Here is a 27,456-nt window from a genome sequence, read left to right as displayed (position 1 = left end):
GAAGCTGCTTGGAATTGACTAAAATTTTATTATAATTGGTAGTACATCCAGTTCTGTTGTAAGGACGAGAAACATTTACAAGGAATCTGAGTCCAATCAAGACACCATGACACTATATAGGGAACTAGAGTAAGTCTGCAGAGTCTGGTGGCAACAAAAGTCAGAGATTTTATGATTTTCATAAAATAAATGCCACAGGCGAGCAGGTGAAATCTGACTCATAGAAGACCTAGAAAGTTTTACAAGCTCTCAAGGAATGGAACATCCTTTGTCTTCCAAAACCACTCTGCAGCTCAGTAGTCATCTACAGATGTGAGAATTGGACCATAAAGAAAGCTGAGCACTAAAGAATTGATGCTTTTGAATTGTGGTGTTGGAGAAGACTCTTGAGAGTCCCTTGGACTACATGGAGATCAAACCAGTCAATCCTAAAGGAAATGAAACCCAAATATTCATTGGAAGGGCTGATGCTGAAGCTGAATCTCTAGTACTTGCTCACCTGATGCGAAGAGCATCAGATTCATTAGAAAAGATCCTGATGCTGGGAAAGATTGAAGGCAGGAGAAGGGGATGACGGAGGATGAGATGGTTGGATGTCATTGGCAACTCAATGGACATGAATCTGAGCAAACTCCAGGGCACAGTGGAGGACAGAGAAGCCTCATGTGCTGCAGTCCATGGGGTTGTAAAGAGTCAGATTCGGCTTAGTAACTGAACAACAACAAAGCCACCCTCAGGACAAAGGGAAAAGAACTGAAGAACTTGAAACTTTGCCTTTTTCCTAGAAAACATCAACCCCTAATTTGTCCTTGTGAGTTCTTGACATCTGGTGATATTTTGTACCTACCAGAAAAGTGTAACTTTAAACTTGATTAGACAGCTTGGTGCTCATGTTAAACTTCAAATATCTTTAATTTACAGGTTAGTTGAGAAGAAACATGTTCCCACTTAGAGTCTATTTGTAGAAAAGTAGCAGTGGCCACAGGACTGGAAAAGGTCAGTTTTCATTCCAATCCCAAAGAAAGGCAATGCCAAAGAATGCTCAAACTACCGCACAAATGCACTCATCTCACACACTAGTAAAGTCATGCTAAAATTCTCCAAGCCAGGCTTCAGCAATATGTGAACTGTGAACTTCCAGATGTTCAAGCAGGTTTTAGAAAAGGCAGAGGCACCAGAGATCAAATTGCCAACATCCGCTGAATCATGGAGAAAGCAAGAGAGTTCCAGAAAAACATCTGTTTCTGCTTCATTGACTATGCCAAAGTCTTTGACTGTGTGGATCACCACAAACTGTGGAAAATTCTGAAAGAGATGGGAATACCAGACCACCTGACCTGCCTCTTGAGACACCTGTATGCAGGTCAGGAAGCAACAGTTAGAACTGTACATGGAACAACAGACTGGTTCCAAATAGGAAAAGGAGTACGTCAAGGTTGTATATTGTCACCCTGCTTATTTAACTTCTATGCAGAGTACATCATGAGGAACGCTGGGCTGGAGGAAGCACAGCTGGAATCAAGATTGCTGGGAGAAATATCAGTAACCTCAGATATGCAGATGACACCACCCTTATGGCAGAAAGTGAAGAGGAACTCAAAAGCCTCTTGATGAAAGTGAAAGAGGAGAGTGAAAAGGTTGGCTTGAAGCTCAACACAGAAAACTAAGATCATGGCCTCTGGTCCCATCACTTCATGGAAATAGATGGGGAAACAGTGGAAACAGTGTCAGACTTTATTTTTTTGGGCTCCAAAATCACTGCGGACGCTGATTGCAGCCATGAAATTAAAATTAAAAGACGCTTACTCCTTGGAAGGAAAGTTATGACCAACCTAGATAGCATATTAAAAAGCAGAGACATTACTTTGCCAACAAAGATCCGTCTAGTCAAGGCTATGGCTTTTCCAGTGGTCATGTATGGATGTGAGAGTTGGACTGTGAAGAAAGGTGATCGCCGAAGAATTGATGCTTTTGAACTGTGGTGCTGGAGAAGACTCTTGAGAGTCCCTTGGACTGCAAGGAGATCCAACCAGTCCATTCTAAAGGAGATCAATCCTGGGTGTTCATTAGAAGGACTGATGCTAAAGCTGAAACTCCAATACTTTGGCCACCTCATGCGACGAGTTGACTCACTGGAAAAGACTCTGATGCTGGGAAGGATTGGGAGCGGGAGGAGAGGGGACAACAGAGAATAAGATGGCTGGATGGCTTCACCGACTCGATGGACATGAGTTTGAGTGAACTCTGGGAGTTGGTAATTGACAGGGAGGCCTGACGTGCTGTGATTTATAGGGTTGCAAAGAGTCGGACACAACTGAGTGACTGAACTGAACTGAACTGAGGGTGTGAAACTGGATAAACTATACCTATGGATTTTTAAATAAAATTGATATTAAATTAGAGCAAAGTAAAACCTTTAGGCAGCTGTATGATCATTCTGAACTATTTTTGTTTTTGACTGTATGACATATGGGAGCCTAGTTCCCCTATCAGGGATCAAACCCACGTTCCATGCATGGCAGCAAGGAGTCTCCACCACTGGACCACCAGGGAATTCTCCCTTGTTATTTTTTTAATGTGGTAAAAAAGTACATGAAATCTACCATCTCAATCCTTTTAAGTGTATAGTTCAGTAGTGTTAATTATTTTCACATGGCTCTGCAACAGATCTCTAGAACTGTTTCATTTTGGAAAACTGAAACTGTATATCCATTGAACAACAACCAATTTGTAGAGATTGCTTAGCTGCGAAGGAGTTGTGGTGACAGTGGGAAAAAAAAAAAGTGTGGAAGTTTTTTAGCCTCCTCTGATCAGGCTGATGCTAAAGCTGAAACTCCAATACTTTGGCCACCTCATGTGACGAGTTGACTCACTGGAAAAGAGTCTGATGCTAGGAGGGATTGGGGGTGGGAGGAGATGGGGACCACAGAGAATGAGATGGCTGGATGGCATCACCGACTTGATGGACATGAGTTTGAGTGAACTCCGGGAGTTGGTGATGGACAGGGAGGCCTGGTGTGCTGTGATTCATGGGGTCGCAAAGAGTCAGACACGACTGAGCGACTGAACTGAACTGAACTGAACTGATCAGGTTACCAACTTCATTTTAATGTTCAATCTTTGTTTAATGGCAGAGCATATAATTTAATAAAGGTCCTCTTCCCATTACAAGCCTATTATCATCTTACTAGCTTGTGTCATTAACATGATCTACTGTAGACAGTCAATGTTCCAGAAAAATACAAGAATGATGAAGATGGAACATCTTCAATTATAACAAACTTGAAGAGAGTAGTTTCTTAAAATCTTCGGTGGGCTTTAAGTAGTATGATAACTGAATTGTTCAATTTAATTTGTCACTTATTTGTAGTTAAAAAAAGGAAATGATAGTTTAATGTAGTAATGACCTATCTTCATTGTTTACAAACAGTTAGTAATTTCTAAATAAGTTAAAACAGAGTATTTGCCCTGAATATCTATAACCAGTGGAAAATGGTATTTGAATATGGTTTATACCCAAATAATATACACTTGACTCTGAAAGCCATTTTTTTCTCTTTTAATCTTCCTCTTTCCTTTCTTCCTTTACTCTTTTATTACTTTTCTCCTTCCACATGTTTGTTGGAATAATTGTGAGAAATTGTACTTTCTGCATATTTTTAAAAATATAGAATCTTAGGAATATGGAATATATTTTAGGGGTCAGAAAAATTATTGTAAAAATTGAAAAGCTATTCTGTCCAAGTTTATATTATCACCCTTTATTCACTCATTGATTAGTTTTTAAAATACAGTCACTCATTTTAGTCACAGAGAATAGAAAAAACTTTTGATATTACAAATAATTTTGAGACCTTTTGGAAGAAACTACTCATTTTGTCCACAAATACAGATCTACAGTGGCCCAGACCATATGCTCTTTCTGTCCCATTGCTTCTTGCCTTTGAAAGGTTTAAATGTGGTTAGATGACCAATATTACCACTGTCTGTCTGTGAAGGTTGTAGTTTGTTTTTTAGTTTTAAATTTTTTGTCTGCACTGGGTCTTCGTTGTAGCGTGTAGAATTTTCTCTAGTTTGCAGTTCATGGGCTCTAGAGTGCAGGGGGCTCAGCAGTCATAGTTTGCTGTCTTGTCTACTTGCCCTGTGACTTGTGGAATCTTAGTTCCCTGACCAGCAATCGAATCCATGTCCTCTGAACTGGACGGCAGATTCTCAACCATTGGACCGCCAGGGAAGTCCCAAGGTTGTAGTTTAAAGCAAGAGAAATTATTTTCTTTGAGGGTAGGAGGTAAGCTAGCACCTTGCTACAGTGATTTTTTTTTTTATCAAGGGGAAATCAGGGTAACTTCAAAACAATGGAGTAAATTAGTAAAAATCTTTTCATTCTTTTCCTTACAAATTAAAACCTGAAATCCAATATAGCACTCACAAAACAATTTTGTATCCCTAGCTATTATAGTATAGGATGGATTCTTTTAGCATGTTCACTGGCAGAAGCACTCACAGGGGGCTCTGACTGGTTTTGCAATCTCTTTTTGACTCAGAATATGGCTACAGCACTGTGGCAGTGACGCTGCTTACGCTGGGCTCCATGCTTGGGACGACACTGATCCTTTTCCACAGTTGCGAGGAGAACTACAGGCTCATTTTACAGCTGTTTGTGGGCCTGGCTGTTGGGACACTTTCTGGGGATGCTCTGCTCCACCTCATCCCTCAGGTAAGCTGCTATTTTCCATTTCATCTGGAGTGTTTCTAGTTTCAATTTATGTTTAGCCATTGGAGGTGTTTGTGAGGAATTTCACAGTGACCTGAATGCGTAGATACGGTGGCCAGTGTTTTCCTTGGAAATCACTGTTATTTCCCCAAAGCCCTTGCAGGAGAAAAGACATGATCAGTCATTCGATTCATCAGGTTATTCTTATTTTTAAAATTAAGTGATCAGATACAGATTCCTATGGAAACCATTGGGTGTCATTTCTGGGGCTCCAAGAACTTTGGTACCACAGTCCTCTATGTCCCAGTGCAGAAAAGAATTCAGCAAGAGGCAAAATGAGAGATAAGACGTGATTTATTAGAATAGGACATTTGTGAGGCTTACAAGGGGGTGCCATGCCATCCTTTATAATCAAAGGACAAGGGGGAGGGGAGAAGAACTTTTCCTGGAGTAGACATCTTGCTTCCATCATCAGCTCCTCCTCCAGCTTGGGCAAGAGAGTTTTCTTGTCCCTACTTGCTCAAGCTAAGTCCATAAATTACTGATTTTTGTCCTGCTGCTGCTAGGGATCATTAATTTTTTGAGCTCATCGAGCAGGATGTGGGTCTCATGCCACCATTGTTTTATTGTTTGGGGGGCATGTCTTGTGCTTCTGTTGCATGCTTTTGTTGCTAAACAAGTCTACTTGGTTTTGTAGTTAAGCAAACCTGCTCTCTTGAGTAATCATTAACTTATAAGGGTCTCCCATATTTTTTTCTACTTTCAATCCCCTGTAGTATAATTAACTGTATAATCACCTACATTATCCCTTTATTCTGTCCCCGTCACTATTAAGGAAAATTCACGAAGGGTGAGTATCTGTAAATAAAAATGAATGGGCTGTAAGATATACTAGTATTTCTCTGCTGGCCCCCAACCTCATCAGATCCATTCTCTGCTCTTCTCTGCTGTGTGTTCTGCCCCAGAAGATTGTATCCCCTCAGCTCCCTGCAGGCTGGATTGTTGTTTGGGTTCCCACAGTGGGGGCACCACAGAAAGGCCGAGGTAGGAGGAGAGAATGGCAGGGGTATTTCTTCCTTGCTCCCTCCCTCTGACACCGTCTCTAGAAGCAGCTCATTACCTGCAATATTACAGCTCCCATGGGTCCCTAGCTCCACCCCCAGTAAAGTTCAGTAACATTATTTCCAACCTTTGCCCTTTGTCTATTCAGCCTTAAAAGTGGTAATGGTTTCCTGGGATTGCTAGTCTCTGGCGTGTCTCATTATCCCTCATTCATACCCTTGACCCTGGCCACACCTCTGTCGTGGCACCATCATTCAAACTCTCTTCATTTGAACCATCAAAATGAATTTCTCCTTCTTGCCCAACTATTAGTGTCTGGTTTTGTTGTTTGTTTAGTCACTAGGTTGTGTCCAACTCTTTTGCGACCCCCATGGACTGTAGCCCACCAGGTCCTCTGTCCTTGGGATTTCCCAGACAAGAATACTGAAGTGGATTACCATGTCCTTATCCAGGATATAGTCCCATCCCAGGGCTCAAGCCCATGTCTCCTGCATTGACAGGTGGATTCTTCACCCCTGAGCCATAGATTTCCTTTAAGAAACAGGCAAGTTCCAGCAACTGGCTCTTTGTTGAAGTCTTTGGAGGCTCTTTATTTGTCAGAAATGGAAGGGTTAGGACTTGAGATGCAAGAGTTCAGAGAAAAGTGTCTTCAGATGAGGTTATCTATTCTTTCTGAGATCTCTTATGATGGGTCATGATGAGTAAATGATTCCCCCTCCTCTCACAAAACCTCAGATCTTAAAACTTTCCACAAGCCTCTGGTATTTTCCTCCAGGGTCCCTCTTGTTGATTAGAGGCTCAAAAATTATTAGATATTCTGAAAATTGCAAAGTGAGCATTGTAGATATGAAACAAACCATTATTAGTTTTAATCTCCCTGGTAATCTAATTTTCTGGAAATATTTCAGGGTTTATTTGCTTGAGGCAGTGGCCAAAGCCTGTTTCTATGTCACTGTAGTGGGTGCAGCGCTCTTCACAGTCCAGGATGCTGGGAAGTAGCAGCAGGATCTTAAGACTTCCCTGGTCTCCCTCAGTGGGAAAGCCCAGAGTCCAAGGCAGCAGCGGTGGATGTGGGTTGGGTGGGACAGTCAGCTGGCCCTACGGAGATATATTACAGAGGAAAATGTAGCTAAGAAGGCAGTTGCTTTACTTGAAGAAAGAGAGGACAGAAGTTATTGAGAAGAGGAAGACAGATGCAGTACCAGTGTGGCAGAAAGCTAGAAACATCAGTGGTTCCTGAATGTGATCCAAGGCAAGTGTTTAAAGGTCTGCATAGAAATGAGAAAAATCCCACTGGCATCATTTCCTCTTTTAACTAGCTATGTTGATTCTACTTTAAGATCTACATTTTATTCTGAAATTATGAGGTTTCCCTGTTTCTTTTGTGACATTACAGTGTCCTTGTTTTGTGAAATAATGGTAATTACAAATATTAGGGGAGTGTCCTTCAATGTCTTTACCAAAAGAAAATGTGGAAATTTCTCTGGCAGTCCAGTGGTTAAGACTTCACCTTTCAGTGCAGGGGGTGAGGGTTTGATCCCTCGTTGGCAAGCTAAGATCCCACATGCCTCATGGGTAAAAAAACAAAACATAAAACAGAAGCAATATTGTAACAAACTCAATAAAAACTTTAAAAATGGTCTACATAAATGAAAAATTCTTTTTAAAAAAAGTGGGCTAACGTGTTTGTTTTTAGTGATGTCCATACACTCAGTGTGTACATGGAGATCTATACATATACTCACACATGTACACATACATACATACATGTATACATACATAAATATCTATACACATTGATATGAACATATACACAGATAAATTCTTTTTTAAATTTAATGATCGTAACATCTTAAATGTGGAGATCACAGAATTGTTTCCCAAACTGTCCTCTCCTATGAAGGGAATATGATACATTATAATTTACTTGCTCACAAGAAGTCATGAGGTCAACCAATGGGATGAGTCAACCAATGGGATGAGTCAACTCAAGGAAAATTCCTTGAGCTTTTCTGGTATTCTTTCATGTCCCAAGGAGCTGACGATATTGCTGGGCGTACTCAATGGAAAAAATCTTTCAGGTGGATTTCTTACTTATTTGAACATTGATGAACAGCTTTAATTGCTATGAGGCATGGGGAGAATAAACCCTGGATGAAATGTATCTTTATATTTGTTCTGGATATTAAAAGAACATTGATTTGTTATAGAGCATTGTTGTGCAAATAGGGACAGAATGAACTGAAAAACATTCAGCTAAAGGACTGAGAATGTATGAAAATTTAAGCCACACTTGCTGAGATAAGCTTAGGCTTTAGTCTACTCATTTACAGAGGTTATTCAAAGCTCTGCTTTCTTTTCTCACGTCTTATTTGACCCTGAGTCCCTTATACTGCAAGGAGATCCAACCGGTCTATTCTAAAGGAGATCAATCCTGGAAGTTCATTGGAGGGACTGATGCTAAAGCTGAAACTGCAATACTTTGGCCACCTCATGCGACGAGTTGACTCACTGGAAAAGACTCTGATGCTGGGAAAGGTTGGGGGCAGGAGGAGAAGGGGACGACGGAGAATGAGATGGCTGGATGGCATCACCGACTCTGTGGACATGAGTTTGAGTGTACTCCGGGAGTTGATGATGGACAGGGAGGCCTGGCGTGCTTTAATTCATGGGGTCGCGGAGAGTCGAACACGACTGAGTGACTGAACTGAACTGAACTGAACTGAAATCATATTGTGGAAGGAGTCATACATCTGGAAGTAAACTGGCTGTGAATGATTTCAGGTGTTGTCATGGGGTTCCCCAAAACGGAAATTGAATGTATTCAACAATGGACCTACTCATTTACATCTAGGTCACCAAAATTTATGTCTGTTTCTTCTTTTAGATTCTTGGTTTACATATGCAGGAAACCTCAGAGTTTGAACATTTCTATGAAAACAAAGAGCATATTTGGAAACTGTTGGGATTAATTGGAGGCATCCATGGATTTTTCTTAATAGAAAAATGTTTTATTCTTCTTGTATCACCAAGTGTCAAGGTATATTTTAAATTTTATTTACCTTTTGCTTTAGAGCTTCATGATATTTGTCTTTTATTTCAGAGCTACTTGTTCAAAAGTAATTGACATCTTCATGAGATTGTCTGTTTAAGGGGTGAGGCTCTGATTTCTAGAATGCATAGATCATTCTGACAGACAGCATCCCTGTAAGCACGATTATTAATTTGTCAAACATCTGTTGCTGGTCCATTGCTATACTTGTTATAACCTGTTTTTTGGCCTTCATGGCTAATTTAGAAATAGGAGATTATTTGAGAATGAGGGGGTTTAAAGGTCTAGCTACCAATCTGTGTTTTGGGTATCTTTCCTAACTCAAAACAAAAAGCAAACAAAAATTTTGAAAATTCATAAAACCACACATCACTTTCTATCTTGTGTGTGTGCTAAGTGGCTTCAGCTGTGTCCAACTTTTTGCAACCCTATAGACTGTAGCCTGCCAGACTCCTCTGTCCGTGGGATTCTCCAGGCAAGAATACTGGAGTGGGTTGCCGTGCCCTCCTCCAGGGGATCTTCCCAACCTAGAGATCAAACCCGCGTCTCTTATCTCCTGCACTGGCAGGTGGTTCTTTACCACTAGTGCCAACTGCAAAGCCCTTTTTCTATCTTTCATGTATGCATGCTAAGTCACTTCAGTCGTGTGTGATTCTTTTGTGACCCTATGGACCGCAGCCTTCCAGGCTCCTCTGTTCATGGGAATCTCAGGCAAGAATTTTGGAGTGGGTTGTCATGCCCTCCTCTAGGGGATGACATTTAAAATTATGAAAACAAGAAACTCAGGAATAGAAATGGTGGCAAATCTTTTTTTTTTTTTTTTCCAGCTTGAGTAATTGCTTTTACAGTGCCTGTTTTGTTTTTTTTTTATCAGTTTCTACATATATGATGACATGTAAAATGCAATGTGGCTATTATAGAGATTTTGTTTCCTCGTGCTCTTATATATAAGAGAATAGGTGAACAGTTTTATGGGATGTTTCAAAAAGGTAAATGCTTTCAAAAAAACTCCAGGAGACTAAAATAAACTCCCTACAAAGTCCTGCAGTTTTACAGTCTTCATGGTTTTCTATTTATTTCCTAACTTTCTACCTGTTCACATAGCTGTAAAATGCTTGTCTTAGGGCAAACATTAGTCAGCACTTTTTGTTTATCTTTCCTAGATTTATTCAAAATTTATATTTTATGCATCAAAAATAGGTTTATGGATGGATAAAGGATAGTAGATAAATAGATGGATGATAAAATAGGTGTATAAAATGTTGATGGTAGGATTTAGGTAGTGAGTGTCTGAATGTTGACGTCATAATTCTTACAGCTTTTCTGAATATTTGAAGCTTTTCACAATAGATTTTAAATGAAACTCTGTAAAAAATTTCTGTTTTAGTGAATCAAAGTGATTTTTTGGCATGGGGTCAAGCTAGAGTGCTATCTATAACAATTCAGTAATTAAGAATGGCAGATTCAATCCCAACCCTTACTCTAAAAGTTAAAGGTTTTAACCTCCACAAAAGGAGTTCTAATCTAACTAAGCACTAAAGACAATACTAAAGGATCCCCATTTACACACAAGAGACTACCATTCTTGGACTGGAAAATTAATTTACGAAGCCAATATATCGACTTATGTGTAATAATTAGAAATGTAACCAGATGGAACTGAGTGAAGTTAATTCTGAATATCCAAAAATTATGCTTGTTTTTTCAGATTGTTCTTGGACTTGTCAGGGAACTTAAAATGAGTCTTAAGAATGTAATTTTAAGATGCATGATATTGTGTAAAAAAAAAGGAATGTGAATATTTTAGAAGCTACATGTACTCTAATTGGTGAAAGTCTTTCTGGAGATATTAATTTAGTAGTTACAGGGTGTATTACAGTCTCATTTATCTTCCTTTGGATATCATTCTCCATCAGAAGGAATTTAATTTTGTGGGAAATAAAAGTGACCATATAAAAACTACCACTGTTCAACCTTTGTAAATCATGACTAAAATTGTTGAGGTTGCATTCTTCAAGCACTGAGAATATGCATGATATTCTCAGTCCTGTGCTTTTCCATTTTAGCAAGTATTTATCCTGATGAAATTCTCCCAATAATCTTTTTGTGTCACCTACCTCCTTGGCCAGTAAACAAAATGTTAAATAGAGCCATGGGATTGACAAAGTCTGCACCTGTGTTCTTCTGGCTTCAGCACTAATTTTAAACCATCCTCACCCAGCAGGGCATGTCATTGGTTAACGGGCATGTGGCTCATTCCCGCCATCTTGCATTCAACCCTGAATTAAGTGACCAGTCAGGCAGAGGCAAATCTGCTTCAACTATCCAGTTGGTAGGTTATTGATCTGAAGTATTCTTTGATTTGATCACCTTTCTTTTATTACTTGATAAATAGATGAAAATCAGTAGGCTAGATAAGTAGAATCCCCTCCTGATTTGCCTATTCTTGATCATGATAAATCCTATTTGGAAAACTTTGTCAAGCACCTGAAGGCTGTTTTCAAGGGGTAAATGCATTTTCCATAGATTCAAGTCACTGCCATTTGCACCTCTTTGAAACACATGTGGATCAGATTGACATACATATCCTTCATCATTGTGTTTACAAGTTTACATAAACCAGCTGACCTTGAGATTTCTCCATTCTAAGTAATCCTTTAGTCATGATTGCTGCTTCTGCTGCTAAGTCACTTCAGTGGTGTCCGACTGTGTGTGACCCCATAGACGGAAGCCCACCAGGCTCCCCCATCCCTGGGATTCTCCAGGCAAGAACACTGGAGTGGGTTGCCATTTCCTTCTCCAATGTGTGAAAGTGAAAAGTGAAAGTGAAGTCGTTCAGTCGTGTCCGACCCTTAGCGACCCCACGGACTGCAGCCTACCAGGCTCCTCCATCCATGGGATTTTCTAGGCAAGAGTACTGGAGTGGCTTGCCATTGCCTTCTCCGTTAGTCATGACTAGATGAGGCCAAATAAATGTTGAGCAAGAAATTAGAGCATTTAGGAGTGGGGCATTCATTTTTTGATGTAGGAGAGAAGTGATTCTGCCTTAGAAGATGTCTCATAGTTAAGTGCCTTTTGTTACACTGAGTTTTTCACGACAAAGGTCTTCCATGTGAATTCTCAAAACAAAAGGGAAGAGACATATGTATACCTATGGCTGATTCATGTTGATGTATGACAGAAACCAACAAAAAATTGTAAATTAATTAACCTCCAACTAAAATTAATTAATAAAACACAACCTCAAGTCAAGTTCAAAACAATATTCTCATTCTAGTTCTTAAAGTCATAAGAAAAGGAACAGGAAAAAATGAAAGTATATCACAGTTAGAAAACATGCCTCCCATAACCCTGATCTTGAATGAGGGTGTTACAGTTCAAGGGTAGATTCCTTAGTGGAGAGAAGTAAGCTATATCTGAGACATTCAGTTCAGTTCAGTTCAGTTGCTCAGTCATGTCCGACCCTTTGCGACCCCATGAATCACAGCCTGCCAGGCCTCCCTGTCCATCACCAACTCCCGGAGTTCACTCAAACTCATGTCCATCGAGTCGGTGATGCCATCCAGCCATCTCATTCTCTATCGTCCCCGTCTCCTCCTGCCCTCAATCCTTCCCAGCATCAGAGTCTTTTCCAGTGAGTCAACTCGTTGCATGAAGTGGCCAAAGTATTGGAGTTTCAGCTTTAGCATCAGTCCTTCCAATGAACACCCAGGACTGATCTCCTTTAGAATGGACTGGTTGGATCTCCTTGCATTAACCTGGCAAAATACAAGTCTGGGAGTAGATTGCAGAGTTATAGCCAATTCAGAGATGTGAACATAAAACATTTCTTTAAAATAATAGCTTTAAAAACCTTATTGTGTTTAGTGTTTAGATACATCACATGTGGTTTGAAAGAAGATTATGACCAACCTAGATAGCATATTAAAAAGCAGAGACATTACTTTGCCAACAAAGGTCCACCTAGTCAAGGCTATGGTTTTTCCCGTGGTCATGTATGGATGTGAGAGTTGGACTGTGAAGAAAGCTGATCACTGAAGAATTGATGCTTTTGAACTGTGGTGCTGGAGAAGACTCTTGAGAGTCCCTTGGACTGCAAGGAGATCCAACCAGTCCATTCTAAAGGAGATCAATCCTGGGTGTTCATTGGAAGGACTGATGCTAAAGCTGAAACTGCAATACTTTGGCCACCTCATGCGACGAGTTGACTCACTGGAAAAGACTCTGATGCTGGGAAGGATTGGGAGCAGGAGGAGAAGGGGACAACAGAGAATGAGATGGCTGGATGGCTTCACCGACTCGATGGACATGAGTTTGAGTGAACTCCGGGAGTTGGTGATGGACAGGGAGGCCTGGCGTGCTGTGATTCATGGGGTCGCAAAGAGTCGGACACGACTGAGAGACTGAACTGAACTGAATTTCAAGTTGAGATCACACTTTTTGTTTTGTTTTATTTTTGGCTGCACTGAACAGCTTGCAGGATCTTAATTCCCAGCAATGAAAGTGCTGAGTCCTAACCATTAGACAGCCAGGTAATTCCCTGAGATTAGTTTTTAAATCACTTTAATGGTAACCTCATTCTTTCTGTGTGAATGAAGGGTCCAGAGCCCCAAGATGCAAATAAGCAAAATTCTGATGCTAATGTAATGAGTTTAGAGCAATTTGACTGTGCTATCTCACTAATAAGTGGAAGTGAAAGTAAGGTTGCTCAGTCGTGTCCGACTCCCTGGGACCCCATGGACTGTAGCCCACCAGGTTCTCCATCCATGGAATTTTTCCAGGCAAGAATACTGGAGTGGGTTGCCATTTTCCTTCTCCAGGAAATCTTCCTGACCCAGGGAGTGAACCCAGGTTTCCCACATTGTAGGCAGACACTTTACCAGCTGAGCCACCAGGGAAGTCCATCTCACTAATAAGAGATTTCACCATTTCTTTTGTTCTTTAAGCTGCAAGATCAACCTAAACAAAGATAGAAATAACATGAACTTTTTGGATTGTTCGATGGGTCCAATTTCCTGTTTTTTAAGGAAGGAGAGGAGCTCACAAATCCTTCCAATCATCAAAGGATGTTTGCCTGTAAATTCCTTTACATAGTATGACAATATAGAGCTTTGCGAGGGAAAAAAATCCTGGAATAAATATTTGAACTCTGGTCTTTTATTAGAATATAGACTCTTGATTATAATCAGGCTTTTCATATGATGCAATTTAAAATCTACACATTTTTCTTTTGTTTCTAGATCCACCAATTTCAGGCAAGATTCTTGTCTACCTCCTTTAATCCTTAAAATCCCCTCTTCTCAGTCATCCTTCTCCAAAATTAGCCTATCGTTACATCTTTTGAATAACTGTTGTTATTCTAACATTTGAATGTTAGGTTTACCTTCTCTGTTTTACTTTTTAAAGAAGATGCTTGTCTCACATGAAATTTGTCTCAAAGTTTCCACAATTTTGGGTAATGTGAGTATACTTCTAAAAATGCTCCATAGGCAGACATGAAGTATTCTTTTCATATGCTGGAATGAGAATCTGAGGCCTAGGGAGGGAAAGTGACTTTCCTGAAATCGAAAATAAGTCAGTCTCTGAAATGAAATCATATCATCTCAACTCTTAGAAGTCAATTTCAAAATCTCACTTCCCTGCCGTGTGAAAGGATGAAAGACCTTTTCAAACATACTATTTTAGTAAGTTTGTAGATCTCCTTTATTAATGAGTAAGGTTTTCTTTTTTACTGACAGGAAAACAACAGTAACAGCAGCTTATGCTACAATGAATGAATTGAAATATTGAGTTTACAGGGGCTTCTTCTCCACAATACCCTTAAAGATCAGAAGATGAATTCTAGCTCCACGATCTGCCATACAGAAACAGGGTCAGCTTTGGTCAAGAGTCAAGAATCATTTTTTCCTACAGCTTTTGGCTTTCATAAAGGCTTTCATAATTTAAGAGTGAATTACAGATGAGAAGGAAATGGCAACCCACTCCAGTGTTCTTGCCTGGAGAATCCCAGGGATGGGGGAGCCTGGTGGGCTTCCGTCTATGGGGTCACACAGAGTCGGACACGACTGAAGTGACTTAGCAGCAGCAGCAGCAGCAGGTAGCCTCTAGCTCTCTCTGGAAGACTCTGATCTATGTAAGAGTGCTATTTTCATCTAAATGTGATAGTAGAAAAAAAAAACGTGCTTGCAGAGTCTCGGCTCTACCTTCTATGTTTGTCTATGAAATTTAGAAATTCTCATGTACTCTGGAGGATCAAAATGTCTTCTGATAATCAACATAACTCCTCAGATGTTTCGTTTTTCGATAAAATGATGACTAATTGCTTATCTTTCCTCTTTTATTTTTTAATTTAAAATAGAAAGGCCCAGAAGATGCACAGGCAGCTGAAATTCCTATACCTAGTCTGAACACCCCCAACAGAAAATGTGAGTACCAATTTAAAAAATCCAAACATTAAATATAGGAAGTGCCATAGAAAAAGGTTATATCTCCTTTGAAATAAATATGTCAAAACTATATCCATTTCCTATTAGGTAGATATGGATTTCATTATTAAAACTTTTACAATGAAATTTTAAATAAAGGATCATTTCTATCCCTATCTTTGAAAACTGCTACCATTAATATCAACTTTACTCCGTTCTTTAAAAATGTTTTCCCCAGTTGCTTATCTTTGCGGCCCTGTGGACTATAGCCCGCCAGGCTCCTCTGTCCATGGGATTCTCCAGGCAAGAATACTGGAATGGGTTGCCATGCCCTCCTCCAGGGCATCTTCCCAACCCAGGGATTGAACCCATGTCTCCTGTCTCCTGCATTGGTACATGGGTTCTTTACCACTGGTGCCACCTAGGAAGCCCTCTGGAAACTTAGATTAGTAGAAATACTTAACGTGGTTATCAAGGCTCCTTTAAAATCCTGCTTATGTGGTGATTTGAACCTTTCACTTCCCATGAAGTTCTGCATCATGATTAGTTTCTTGTCTTCTATCACAGTCTACTGATAAATCATCACAAATGTCTTATCTCCTTTATGATACTGTTATTAGTATGGCGGAGTTCAAATCAGTGCCAGCTCATTATTCACAACTTATGCTAAAATTCACTTGTTTGTATAATTTACAATCTTTTTCTTTCTAGGAATGCCCCTGTTTCTGAATTTGATTTACCAATTGTGGATAGGACTTGTTTCCCTTTTGCTCATGCTTCTGAATAATTCTTAAAGCTCTTTTTTTTAAAAGATCCATGTTGGTTTTCATCAGTTGCCCCATTTTTCTCTTTGATATTACCCTTTTGTAAACATACTTCTCAATATTTTAATGTTAAGTAGTCATGGTGAGTTATTCCCATTCTACTGGAATAAATTACCTAATAAGAAAAACAGCTATTTATTGAGTCCTTATATGCCAGGCACAATGCTAAACACGTGACATGGATTATCTCATTTAATCTTCTTACACTTTACTGAAGTAATAATTAATATCCATTTTATACAAATGAAAAGACCCCTTGTTAGAGAGGGTAAGTCACTGACCGGGACTACAGCACTGAGGAACTAAGGAATGCTAATGCACCAACAATTTCCTTGTGATCATTCTTTCAGGCCTGCATTCCTATATTTTTTTCAAATTCATTCATTCGTTCATCCATCCATTCAAGAAATGTTTGGGGATGTTTCAGGCACCGTGTATGCACCAGGGAATAAAATTAGGAATGGTCTTTATCCCTAGTTTGCAATGTGGTTGACGATTTAAATGCTAAGAGCAATGAACATGATGGTAACAATCACTATTTGGAATGTGTTTGATGTTTTAAATCCTGTAATTTCTTTCTGTGATTCAAAATATATAACTACATAGTCCTTCCAATTCTATTTTCAGGACATTTCTAGTGATATTTTTAACTCCTGAATCTTTAGTTCCAGGAGAAATTTTAGAATGCCTGGCACTTAGAAGGTATATTAGAGACATTTCTTTGTATTTGTTTTTTGAAAAAAGGAAGAGGAAAGGCCACACCTAGTCAAATTAGGAGCAGAGACTGGTTGCTAGCTCAGGGAATAATGATGGTCTTATTCAAATGTTTTGTAGACCATTCATATCTTTCCACTTCAGATATCAAGCTTGGCATACAGAATGAACAGTGAACAAATCCAAATTTGATTACCCAACCGCCATTTTTGCCAGGGACTTATTGAATTAGCTTCAAATATTTGATTCCTTGTTTTTTATTACCTCATTGGTAGAGATCAGAATGTGAAGGTCTGTCCACAGTATGATTTAAATAAACAAAAAGCAACATGATACCATATCCAATCCATGTACACCATGGAAAACCTCCGATAAGTCAGAAATGTGGAACTCAGTATGACTGCCAGGTTCCTAAAAAAAGGAAAAATATTGAATATTATCAATAGTTCTATAGTGAGTACATTGATTTTTCAGTGCATGCTTGTCTTATCTTCTGGTGAATAATGTTGCAATTGTCTTAACCAGTATGCACATTGTGTTCCTTATAGCGTATATGCAAATATGTATATTTGCCTGTGGCTTGTTACATGGTCATGATCTGACATTTATAACCCCACATCAGTGATAATAAAATAATAGGCTGCAAAAATAGGTTGGACTGTTTCTTGGCAAAGTATAAATTGGGTAAAGATTTTCCATCTGAATATATGTTATTAATATCAAAGCTGTATGTAGGCATACACACAGAAATTGGGAATCACAATTTATTTGTATGCTATAACATTGTCAAATGCACTACTTTCAATTGCTTTATTTTTTCCCACAAGAAGAGCTTTACTTCTGAATATTGGCAGGCACAGCTCAAGTGACCTGTTTGCATTATTAGGTTCAGAGAGCTTCCGGGAAACGTCAATAAGAACTCTCTCTAATTCAATGATTTGATATTTATTCTGTATTTTTCTGACCTTTGCCTAAAATCTTCTCATTTTTGCTAAGGAGGAAAATGAATTATGAAACCACAAGAATGATAGAACTGAGTCTCACAGAGATGGTTCTAAATAAAGAATGATTTTGAGAAGCGAAATACTTGGGATGTCCCTACAATACAGTCAGTGCACTTACCTCCTGGCCAATAGTGTGGGCAAGATCTGCTGTTCACTGAAGTTCCTTTTTTCACAGTGTGGGCTGTGAAATGTTACATCATATTCCCCCAAAAAATAACAAATCATATTGTAATATAGTCCCTCTACCACCTCAGATCCAATAACAGAAATGGGATGATCTCTTCCTATTTTTATGGGTGTCCAGTTGTTAGAATATTGTGTGCGGTTCCAATAGTAACAATAGCAACTCCTCAAACATGTCACACAATTTATATCAACTGACTAATTAATTTTTAGACTACAGCAATTGATTTTAATGACTCTTCTTATCAAGTGGTATACCTAGATAGTTCACTGTCATGATATGTGTTTATCCCTGAAATACTTTTTGTACTTGTTAATGCTTCCACTCCAAATATTGTATACTAATACACAATTTCTGCCATAAGGTTGGTGTCATCTGCATATCTGAGGTTATCAATATTTCTCCCAGCAGTCTTGATTCCAGCTTGTGCTTCTCCCAGCCCAGTGTTCCTCATGATGTACTCTGCATAGAAGTTAAATAAGCAAGGTGACAATATATAGCCTTGACGTACTCCTTTTCCTATTTGGAACCAGTCTGTTGTTCCATGTCCAGTTCTGACTGTTGCTTCCTGACCTGCATACAGGTGTCTCAAGAGGCAGGTCAGGTGGTCTGGTATTCCCATCTCTTTCAGAATTTTCCACAGTTTGTGGTGATCCACACAGTCAAAGGCTTTGGCATAGTCAATGAAGCAGAAATAGATGTTTTTCTGGAACTCTCTTGCTTTATCCATGATCCAGCGGATGTTGGCAATTTGATCTCTGGTGCCTCTGCCTTTTCTAAAACCTGCTTGAACATCTGGGAGTTCACGGTTCACATATTACTGAAGCCTGGCTTGGAGAATTTTGAGCATGACTTTGCTAGTGTGTGAGATGAGTGCAATTGTGCGGTAGTTTGAGCATTCTTTGGCATTGCCTTTCTTTGGGATCGGAATGAAGACTGACCTTTTCCAGTCCTGTGGCCACTGCTGAGTTTTCCAAATTTGCTGGCATATTGAATGAAGCACTTTCACAGCATCATCTTTCAAGATTTGAAATAGCTCAACTGGAATTCCATCACCTCCACTAGCTTTGTTCGTAGTGATGCTTTCTAAGGCCCACTTGACTTCACATTCCAAGATGTCTGGCTCTAGGTCAGTGATCACGTTATCGTGACTATCTTGGTCGTGAAGATCTTTTTTGTACAGTTCTTCTGTGTATTCCTGCCACCTCTTCTTAATATCTTCTGCTTCTGTTAGGTCCATACCATTTCTGTCCTTTATCGAGCCCATCTTTGCATGAAATGTTCCCTTGGAATCTCTAATTTTCTTGAAGAGATCTCTAGTCTTTCCTATTCTGTTGTTTTCCTCTATTTCTTTGCATTGATCGCTGAGGAAGGCTTTCTTATCTCTCCTTGCTATTCTTTGGAACTCTGCATTCAGATGCTTATATCTTTCCTTTTCTCCTTTGCTTTTCGCTTCTCTTCTCTTCACAGCTATTTGTAAGGCCTCCTCAGACAGCCATTTTGCTTTTTTGCATTTCTTTTCCATGGGGATGGTCTTGGTCCCTGTCTCCTGTACAATGTCACAAACCTCCGTCCAGAGTTCATCAGGCACTCTATCTATCAGATCTAGTCCCTTAAATCTATTTCTCACTTCCACTGTATAATCATAAGGGATTTGATTGAGGTCATATCTGAATGGTCTAGTGGTTTTCCCTACTTTCTTCAATTTAAGTCTGAATTTCGCAATAAGGAGTTCATGATCTCAGCCACAGTCAGCTCCTGGTCTTGTTTTTACTAACTGTATACAACTTCTCCATCTTTGACCGCAAAGAATATAATCAATCTGATTTCGGTGTTGACCATCTGGTGATGTCCATGTGTAGAGTCTTCTCTTGTGTTGTTGGAAGAGAGTGTTTGCTATGACCAGTGCATTCTCTTGGCAAAACTCTATTAGCCTTTGCCCTGCTTCATTCCGTGCTCCAAGGCCAAATTTGCCTATTATTCCAGGTGTTTCTTGACTTCCTACTTTTGCATTCCAGTCCCCTATAATGAAGAGGAACTCAAAAGCCTCTTGATGAAAGTGAAAGAGGAGAGTGAAAAGGTTGGCTTGAAGCTCAACATTCAGAAAACAAAGATCATGGCATCTGGTCCCATCACTTCATGGGAAATAGAAGAGAAAACAGTGGAAACAGTGTCAGACTTTATTTTATTGGGCTCCAAAATCACTGCGGATGCTGATTGAAGCCATGAAATTAAAAGATGCTTACTCCTTGAAAGGAAAGTTATGACAAACCTAGATAGTATATTAAAAAGCAGAGACATTACTTTGCCAACAGAGGTCCGTCTAGTCAAGGCTATGGTTTTTCCAGTGGTCATGTATGGATGTGAGAGTTGGACTGTGAAGAAAGGTGATCACCAAAGAATGATTCTTTTGAACTGTGGTGCTGGAGAAGACTCTTGAGAGTCCCTTGGACTGCAAGGAGATCCAACCAGTCCATTCTAAAGGAGATCAATCCTGGGTGTTCATTGGAAGGACTGATGCTAAAGCTGAAACTGCAATACTTTGGCCACCTCATGCGACGAGTTGACTCAGTGGAAAAGACTCTGATGCTGGGAAGGATTGGGGGCGGGGGGAGAAGGGGATGACAGAGAATGAGGTGGCTGGATGGCATCACTGACCCTATGGACGTGAGTTTGAGTGAACTCCGGGAGTTGGTGATGGACAGGGAGGCCTGGTGTGCTGTAATTCGTGGGGTCGCAAGGAGTCGGACACGACTGAGCAACTGAACTGAACTGAACTGAATATACAATTTCAGGTTTTTGAAAGCAGAAATTTTGTCTGTTAAAAACTTCAGCCCAATTAATGATCTAATTATTTCATTAGTTAAATCCATTATGGTCCAGTTTATTTATTTGGTTCTCTCCTTAATCAGATAATGTATACAATATAATAGAATCCGAAGAAGACAGATTCTTTCTACTTTATTGGGCATCTAGATGTTCTGCTGCTGCTGCTGCTAAGTTGCTTCAGTCATGTTCGACTCTGTGCAACCCCATAGACGGCAGCCCACCAGGCTCCGCCGTCCCTGGGATTCTCCAGGCAAGAACACTGGAGTGGTTTGCCATTTCCTTCTCCAATGCAGGGAGTGAAAAGTGAAAGTGAAGTTGCTCAGTCATGTCTGACTCTTAGCGACCCCGTGGACCCCAGCCTACCAGGCTCCTCTGTCCATGGGATTTTCTAGGCAAGAGTACTGGAGTGGTCTAGTGCTGAATTATTTTTTCTAAAAGACAAAACATCTAGTAATTTTTCCAGAGCTAACTTTGGAATCACAAGTATTGGCAGCAGTTCTATCATAGTCACATTTAGGGAGTGAAGGGGCAGTGGGGGGTTCTTAGCACCAATCAGAAAGGGGGATGATCACAGAGGGGCAGGAGGTTGACAGTTGACTCCAGCAGATTGACACGAGGAATAGTCTGATTCAGGGGCCAATTTTAGAAAATAGACTATTTTAACGACATTCTGCCCAGAGGTCTTAAATTATTTAAAAATGCTTTACAAAAGATTTATGTGGAAAGGTCATTGAATGTATTTTGGAAAGTTATAGCAGTATTATTTTTATTTTCATCTTTTGGCACACCTGAGTAGGGGGATAGAAGAGCAAATATAGTTTATTTCCTAATTACTTGAACCCATTAGAAAAGCAGCGACCATACCTGCAAGAGTGCCATATTGCATCTCTAGTCCTGACTTATTTTGAAAGCTGAAACGAAGTAGAGTTACTTAATCTGATGCGATTTAAGAATGTCAAGGGTGGAAGGGAAAATTGGTTGTAATTGAAGGATTCCATGAACTGTGTTGTGCTCTGTTAATGCTTCTCACACCTTTATTTTGTTCTTTAGGCAAAACCATTAGCTTGCTAGCAATAATGATTCTGGTTGGGGACAGCCTGCATAATTTTGCAGATGGCCTAGTAATAGGAGCAGCCTTCTCATCTTCATCCGAGGCAGGAGTGACCACGACAATTGCTATCTTGTGTCATGAAATTCCCCATGAAATGGGTAAGTCTGAGAGTAGAATCACTGCCTCCTTCTAGTTGAGAAAATCCTAATATATTTCTTGCCGTGATTTACTAGCCTTCTTTTTCCAACACATAATTGAAAGATGAATACTTTCCGTTCATAATTTATTTAAACCATTAAAAGCAGAGAAGAAGGAAGAAAATTCCTGTACCTCGAGATAGAATTCAATTAGGCTCCTTTATATTTCTTGGAGCCAGAAGTGACTCTTTTTGGATTGTGGAGAATTCTCTACAGCAGAGAGACTTTCAGAGAAACCTCCTTTTGAAGAGTATCAGCAAAAACTTCCAAATTTGCATATGAAATGTGGGGAAAACATTAAGAGGGGAATTGGATCCATTATGTTAGCAAACAGGCCAATGAGATAAAATAACATTTAAATTAAAGCCAAACTATGGTTTCATCAACCTGATTTATACAAAATGTCTAAAGCCAAGCGTAACATTGAAATGACAGGCATGTGGTAGCAGATGCACAATAGACTCTCTTTCTGATAATCTTAATAACCTGTGTAATTCAAATCCTGTCTCCCAGAAACCAAGAAGAGATGGAGTAGACATTTCTGAAACAGGTCCAGAAAGAGGAGAGACTGGTCCCAGATACACGTGTGCCCTTGAGAGAGTGCTTTTCTTGGTAGTCACTTTCTCATCTCACTTTCATGTTTATATTGCCCACTTGGGCCACCCCTGACCTCTTGGGTTCTGTGTCTGTTGCCCAAAGTCCTATCACTGATCATCACTGACTACTCCTCTCTAAGGAGTTTATCCAAGGTCCTTCCTGAATCCATCAAAACTTATGGTCTGGGAGCCATGTATGGTCTTGTTTTGACTACTGTGATAAAAACCAATAGAGGTGGGTGACAGTCTGTGATAGGCCAACAAGGATGTCTTAAGATCTGTTCATAAGATTAATTATGCAATAGAACTAGGAAAACTGAGTCCCCAGGCTGCCTCTTATTTTTTTAATTATTGAAGTACAGTTGACTTATAATACTGCGTTCATTTCTGCTGTACAGCACAGTGACTCAGTTATACACATATATACATTCTTTTTAATGTTCTTATTCATTATGTCTTTATTGAGTTTCATCCTCTTCTTAATTCCCCAAAACTAAGAAATAGAGCCTCTCAGATTAAAAGATCATCCTTCTTTTGGAGGAAAAGTGTGGAGAGAATAAGGTCATTTTTCTCTAGTCACTGAGGCAGTAAAACATTTTCTAAAGGAAAAATGTGTTTTCCTAACCAATTTTTGCAATAATTTAAAAATCTCCTATTAAGTCATCATTTTCTTTTTCCCCACAGAAATTCCTGCATAAGTTAAAAAAGAAAAAGAAAAACCCACATAATGTTTACTACCTTGGGATTTTGCCTGGCAAGTTTCCAGCTAAAAAGATTTAGAAATCCCAGGGCAGCAAGTCCTTTATTTTGCATTTGTCTAAGTTGAAAATGTCATAGGACATTAGGAAGTAAAGAGTATGTCACACTTCTCTCTGTATATACTACCTCCTGGAACAGTAAAAGGACTAGAACTTTTGAAACGTAGCTTCCTAAAGTATAAAGAGTTAGGCTATAAATTCTTGAGAAATATAGGAAAGTGTCTCTTTAACCAATCATTCAATTTTACTTATAAAATCTACCCCAATTGCTGAAATTTAAAACAGATTTCATAATAAAATAGCACAGGACTTGAACAAAGGCATCATCAGTTAAATGATAATTCTGTTCTTTTCTCTTAAATTTCAGGAGACTTTGCTGTGCTCCTAAGCTCTGGACTTCCTGTTAAGATTGCCATCCTGATGAATTTTATAAGTGCTTTAACTGCCTTCATAGGACTGTATATTGGCCTCTCAGTATCAACGGATCCATGTATTCAAAACTGGATCTTAACAGTTACTGCCGGGATGTTCTTATATTTATCCTTGGTGGAAATGGTAAGCTCTGTGGTTTTTCTGTTTTGTTTTTCCAAACACTAAAAATGTAAAACAGAGAAAAAGACAAAATGGAAGAATCAAGGGTGAAAAGAGAAGACTATAGATAACAACATAAAAGACTAAAGAAGTATTCTGTATAATCCAAAAAAATTAAGCAGGCAGAAGAAATGTAATTTGAGATTCAGAAAATATTGACATTCTTCCATTCAATTTAAGTGGAATGAATGAAACCTTTCTAATTCTCCAAAAGGCATCATCAGTTCATTCTGCTCCAGCTTTGCATCTGTAGAAGATACTTAAATTTCCAACTGAAGAACAAAAAATTTTTTAAATAGCCAGCCATTTTGTTTATACATTAGCAAATATTGGATTGGCTAAAAAAAAGTTTGTTTGGGTTTTCCCGTACTGACATCTTGGCCAACCCAGTATTTCAGCTGACTTTGTCATTAAGTTAAAGAACTGTTTGGCTTAATAAAACAACCCTATTTTTTAAAAAATGATTCAAGTTTTAATTGCCAAAGCACTATCATGCTGGTGAAATGAGAAAGATTATTATGTATTACGTCTCTAAATTTGCAATACATTTTTCCTGAAGAAGTTCTTGCTGACACCTATGGTTAATTCAATCATCATTTTTCATCCTCTGTAATCTTATAAAGGAATTGAACCTGGGAAATTTCACATTTTTGCCTCTAAAATCCTAACCTCTGCAGGATAAACCTGTTTTTTAAGGTCACCTTCTATTAGGCTTGCTTACAACTTACATGTCTTACGATGAGAGTCATAATGATTATCCTGTCTCATGGGTGAGAATAAGGCAAGTAAAAATGGCATAAACTAACAAAATAAATATTTAAGGCTTAAAATCAATAGAAAGCCAATCTGATCAGAAATAAAATATGTGATTACCTATATCCTGGAGCTGAAAAGTAAAATAAACAATCTTGAAGGTTATATTTGGAATAGGACCATTGAGGTTGACTAGTGAATCCAACAATTGTCCCGGAAGTAAGTAAAGAGAATGTTTCATAAAGAAAAAAATAATCTGGAAGGCAGAAACTGGACTGATATGACCAGAACAGTGCATTCTATAAGCAGAATTCAAGAAGGGGACTCATCAAGGTAAACTATCATCTTCAACCCCACTGTAGGGACTTCCCTGGTAGTCCAGTGGTAGGACTTCATGTTTCCCTGCAGGGGTGGTGGGGGGAGTTGGGTTTGACCTCTGGTTGGGGAACTAAGATCCTGCATTCTGCATGCAGCACGGCATGGCCAAAATAAGTGTGGAGTTAAAAAATGTTCACAACCTGAAAGCTGAGAGCTATGTTTTAATCAGTGGGAATTTTTAGGACTTCAAGCCTGGGAGACAGCATCTCAAGTAAGTCTAAGAGAGCTGTTCCAAGGAGGTGAAGGGAGGGGTCAGCTTATAGAGAAGTTTTGCAACAAAGGGCAGGTAGTCTGAACATCCAAAGATTTTTGTAAATTGAAACCAGATATCTCAAGTTAAGGGTATGGAAGTATTACTCCTTTCACAAAGGAAAGTATTCCTCCTTTCAAAAAGAATTCAGCATTTTTCTGTGCATGGGAAGATGAAAGAATCTGGGCTCAATGAAATCATTTCTTTGATATGTACCTCAGCTATCTGGAGCCAGTATCCTGTGTTTTCACACCCTGAGTTTTCTCAGGGCTCACTGTAGGGAGTGGTTGCAGTCTGATGGCTGCTAGATGCAGATATTCCTTCCTTCCTGAGTTCTCTCAGGGCTCACCAGCTCACGTTGGAGGGCGGCAATCACTGATGAAGCTGTGATATCCTTTGTTTACTGATATGGCAGGAAACACACCATTTCTCACAAACAAACAAACAAACCACTTAAATGCTTCTGACTCTTTGATATTTTTTCTTAATTTTTATGAGATTCAAGAAAGCGAGGTAAACACAAAATGTACTTCCATGTTTGGGAATGTTCCTACATATTATCTGTGATACTCGGGAAATTTCCTACTCGTATAGTAAAGATAGTCAAAAGTACTATAGCGGATTCTATCCATCTTTTCTGAAACCCAGTCCCCAACCTGCAATCAATGTTGTCAAATCGTACAATTCTCCCAGTTCGAGGAATCTGGATGTCTAGCCTGTGTGACTTAGAAAACACATGGCCACTAATCACTGAATGTTGTGAGCTGCTTTCTGTTTAAAATGTCTGAAGATCCATCTTTAAGTTCATTCTCAAGCCTCCTGATTTTCAGCTTTCCATTTCTAATTCCTTTCCTCTTTTTGAGTTCATCAAGGGGCAATTTCTATATTACTTGAAGTTGATTTTGTATCTTAATATGGTCTGGATCACTCTTCAAGTATGATGGATGTGTATGTATGAAGTCAATCTTTTCTCTGTGTCTCCCAAAATTGACCTGAGAAGATTATCAGGAACCCTAAGCTAAATACATCCTTTTCCCCTCAAAGTTTCTCCTCCCAGTCTTGTAAGGATAAAGAATTGCTTGTAAGAAAACAGTGTGGTTGACATCCTATGGAATTCCAACTAGAAGAAATCCTGACCTTATTGCAAATTACTATTGGCCAAAGAAAAACTAGCATCCTGGCAAAATGACAGGAAAGAAAATACTCTGAGTTTCCTGGGGCTACTTCCTATAATCCAGGTCGCCTGCTCTCACGGCCTTTTGAGTAGCTTCTAAACAAATACAGTCCTTTCACATAGCGGCAACTTTAAGCGTTGTTGTACTCTGGGGCTGTGCCAAAGAAAATACTCTTGTCATTTCAAGGGAAGAAAACAAGGTTTCAAGACTGTACAACAGCAAAGAAAATATATGACAGTAACTAAAGGGTAAGGAGGAATACTTTCATACCCTGGCTATTTACCAAACCTTGGAAATGTACCAGGCACCTTCTGAGCAGGGTTAATGTGAAAAGATTAGCTATATTTTTGCCTTGCTTATTTGTTTCAAAGTAATCAGCTGTGTTATTTCAAACTCCTAAAAAGAAAAGAACTCAAAAAATTGGGCCAGAAAGTCTTCACCAGGGCAGTCAGCCAGCCTAAAGTTCTCCAAAGTGGTGTTGCCTTATCCAAGCACACCAACTTCCAGTTACGCTGAATGGTTTCTAAAAGAAATTAAGAATGAATGCAGCTCTGGGTGGCCAGAGGAAATTCATTCTCTGTTAGAGAGATCCATGTGGGTTTCCCCAAGCAGAGTCTAAGACAAAGGCCTCTGTGAAGTCAATTCACTTGGGAGGTGATCTCAGGAAGCAGGAGGGAAGGACAGGTGGAGTGAAGCGGAGAAGGATAAAAAGTCATAAGTCAATGGGTTTTTATTAAGTTCAACACTGCCACATGGCATCCTCCACACAAGACCTTCTGAGGATGCTTCTGTCCCTGTCATTCATCTGCTCCATAAGTAACCGCCCCCCACACACACTTCAGGTTATGGATGCCTGAGTGCCAAGGGCATTCACTGGCAGTTCCATGCCATCACATGGA

General features: G+C 39.4%; 1 protein-coding gene across 1 annotated transcript in view; it reads left to right on the top strand.

Annotated features, from left to right (window-relative positions):
* The window catches only part of SLC39A12 (solute carrier family 39 member 12), an 89,802-nt gene that overhangs the window by 38,296 nt on the left and 24,050 nt on the right, over positions 1 to 27,456 (top strand). The window contains exons 7-11 of the mRNA XM_055429522.2: positions 4,545 to 4,717; positions 8,664 to 8,816; positions 15,187 to 15,253; positions 21,859 to 22,017; positions 23,778 to 23,965. Coding sequence (XP_055285497.2) covers positions 4,545 to 4,717; positions 8,664 to 8,816; positions 15,187 to 15,253; positions 21,859 to 22,017; positions 23,778 to 23,965 — 740 coding nt within the window. The remainder of the gene's footprint in view (positions 1 to 4,544; positions 4,718 to 8,663; positions 8,817 to 15,186; positions 15,254 to 21,858; positions 22,018 to 23,777; positions 23,966 to 27,456) is intronic.

Source organism: Moschus berezovskii, chromosome 15, assembly GCF_049115385.1.
Source record: "Moschus berezovskii isolate FMDL1 chromosome 15, NW_MosBer_1.0, whole genome shotgun sequence".
NCBI lineage: Eukaryota > Metazoa > Chordata > Mammalia > Artiodactyla > Moschidae > Moschus > Moschus berezovskii.
The sequence above is the reverse complement of the archived record's forward strand: the minus strand, read 5'-3'. Positions and strand labels throughout refer to the sequence as shown.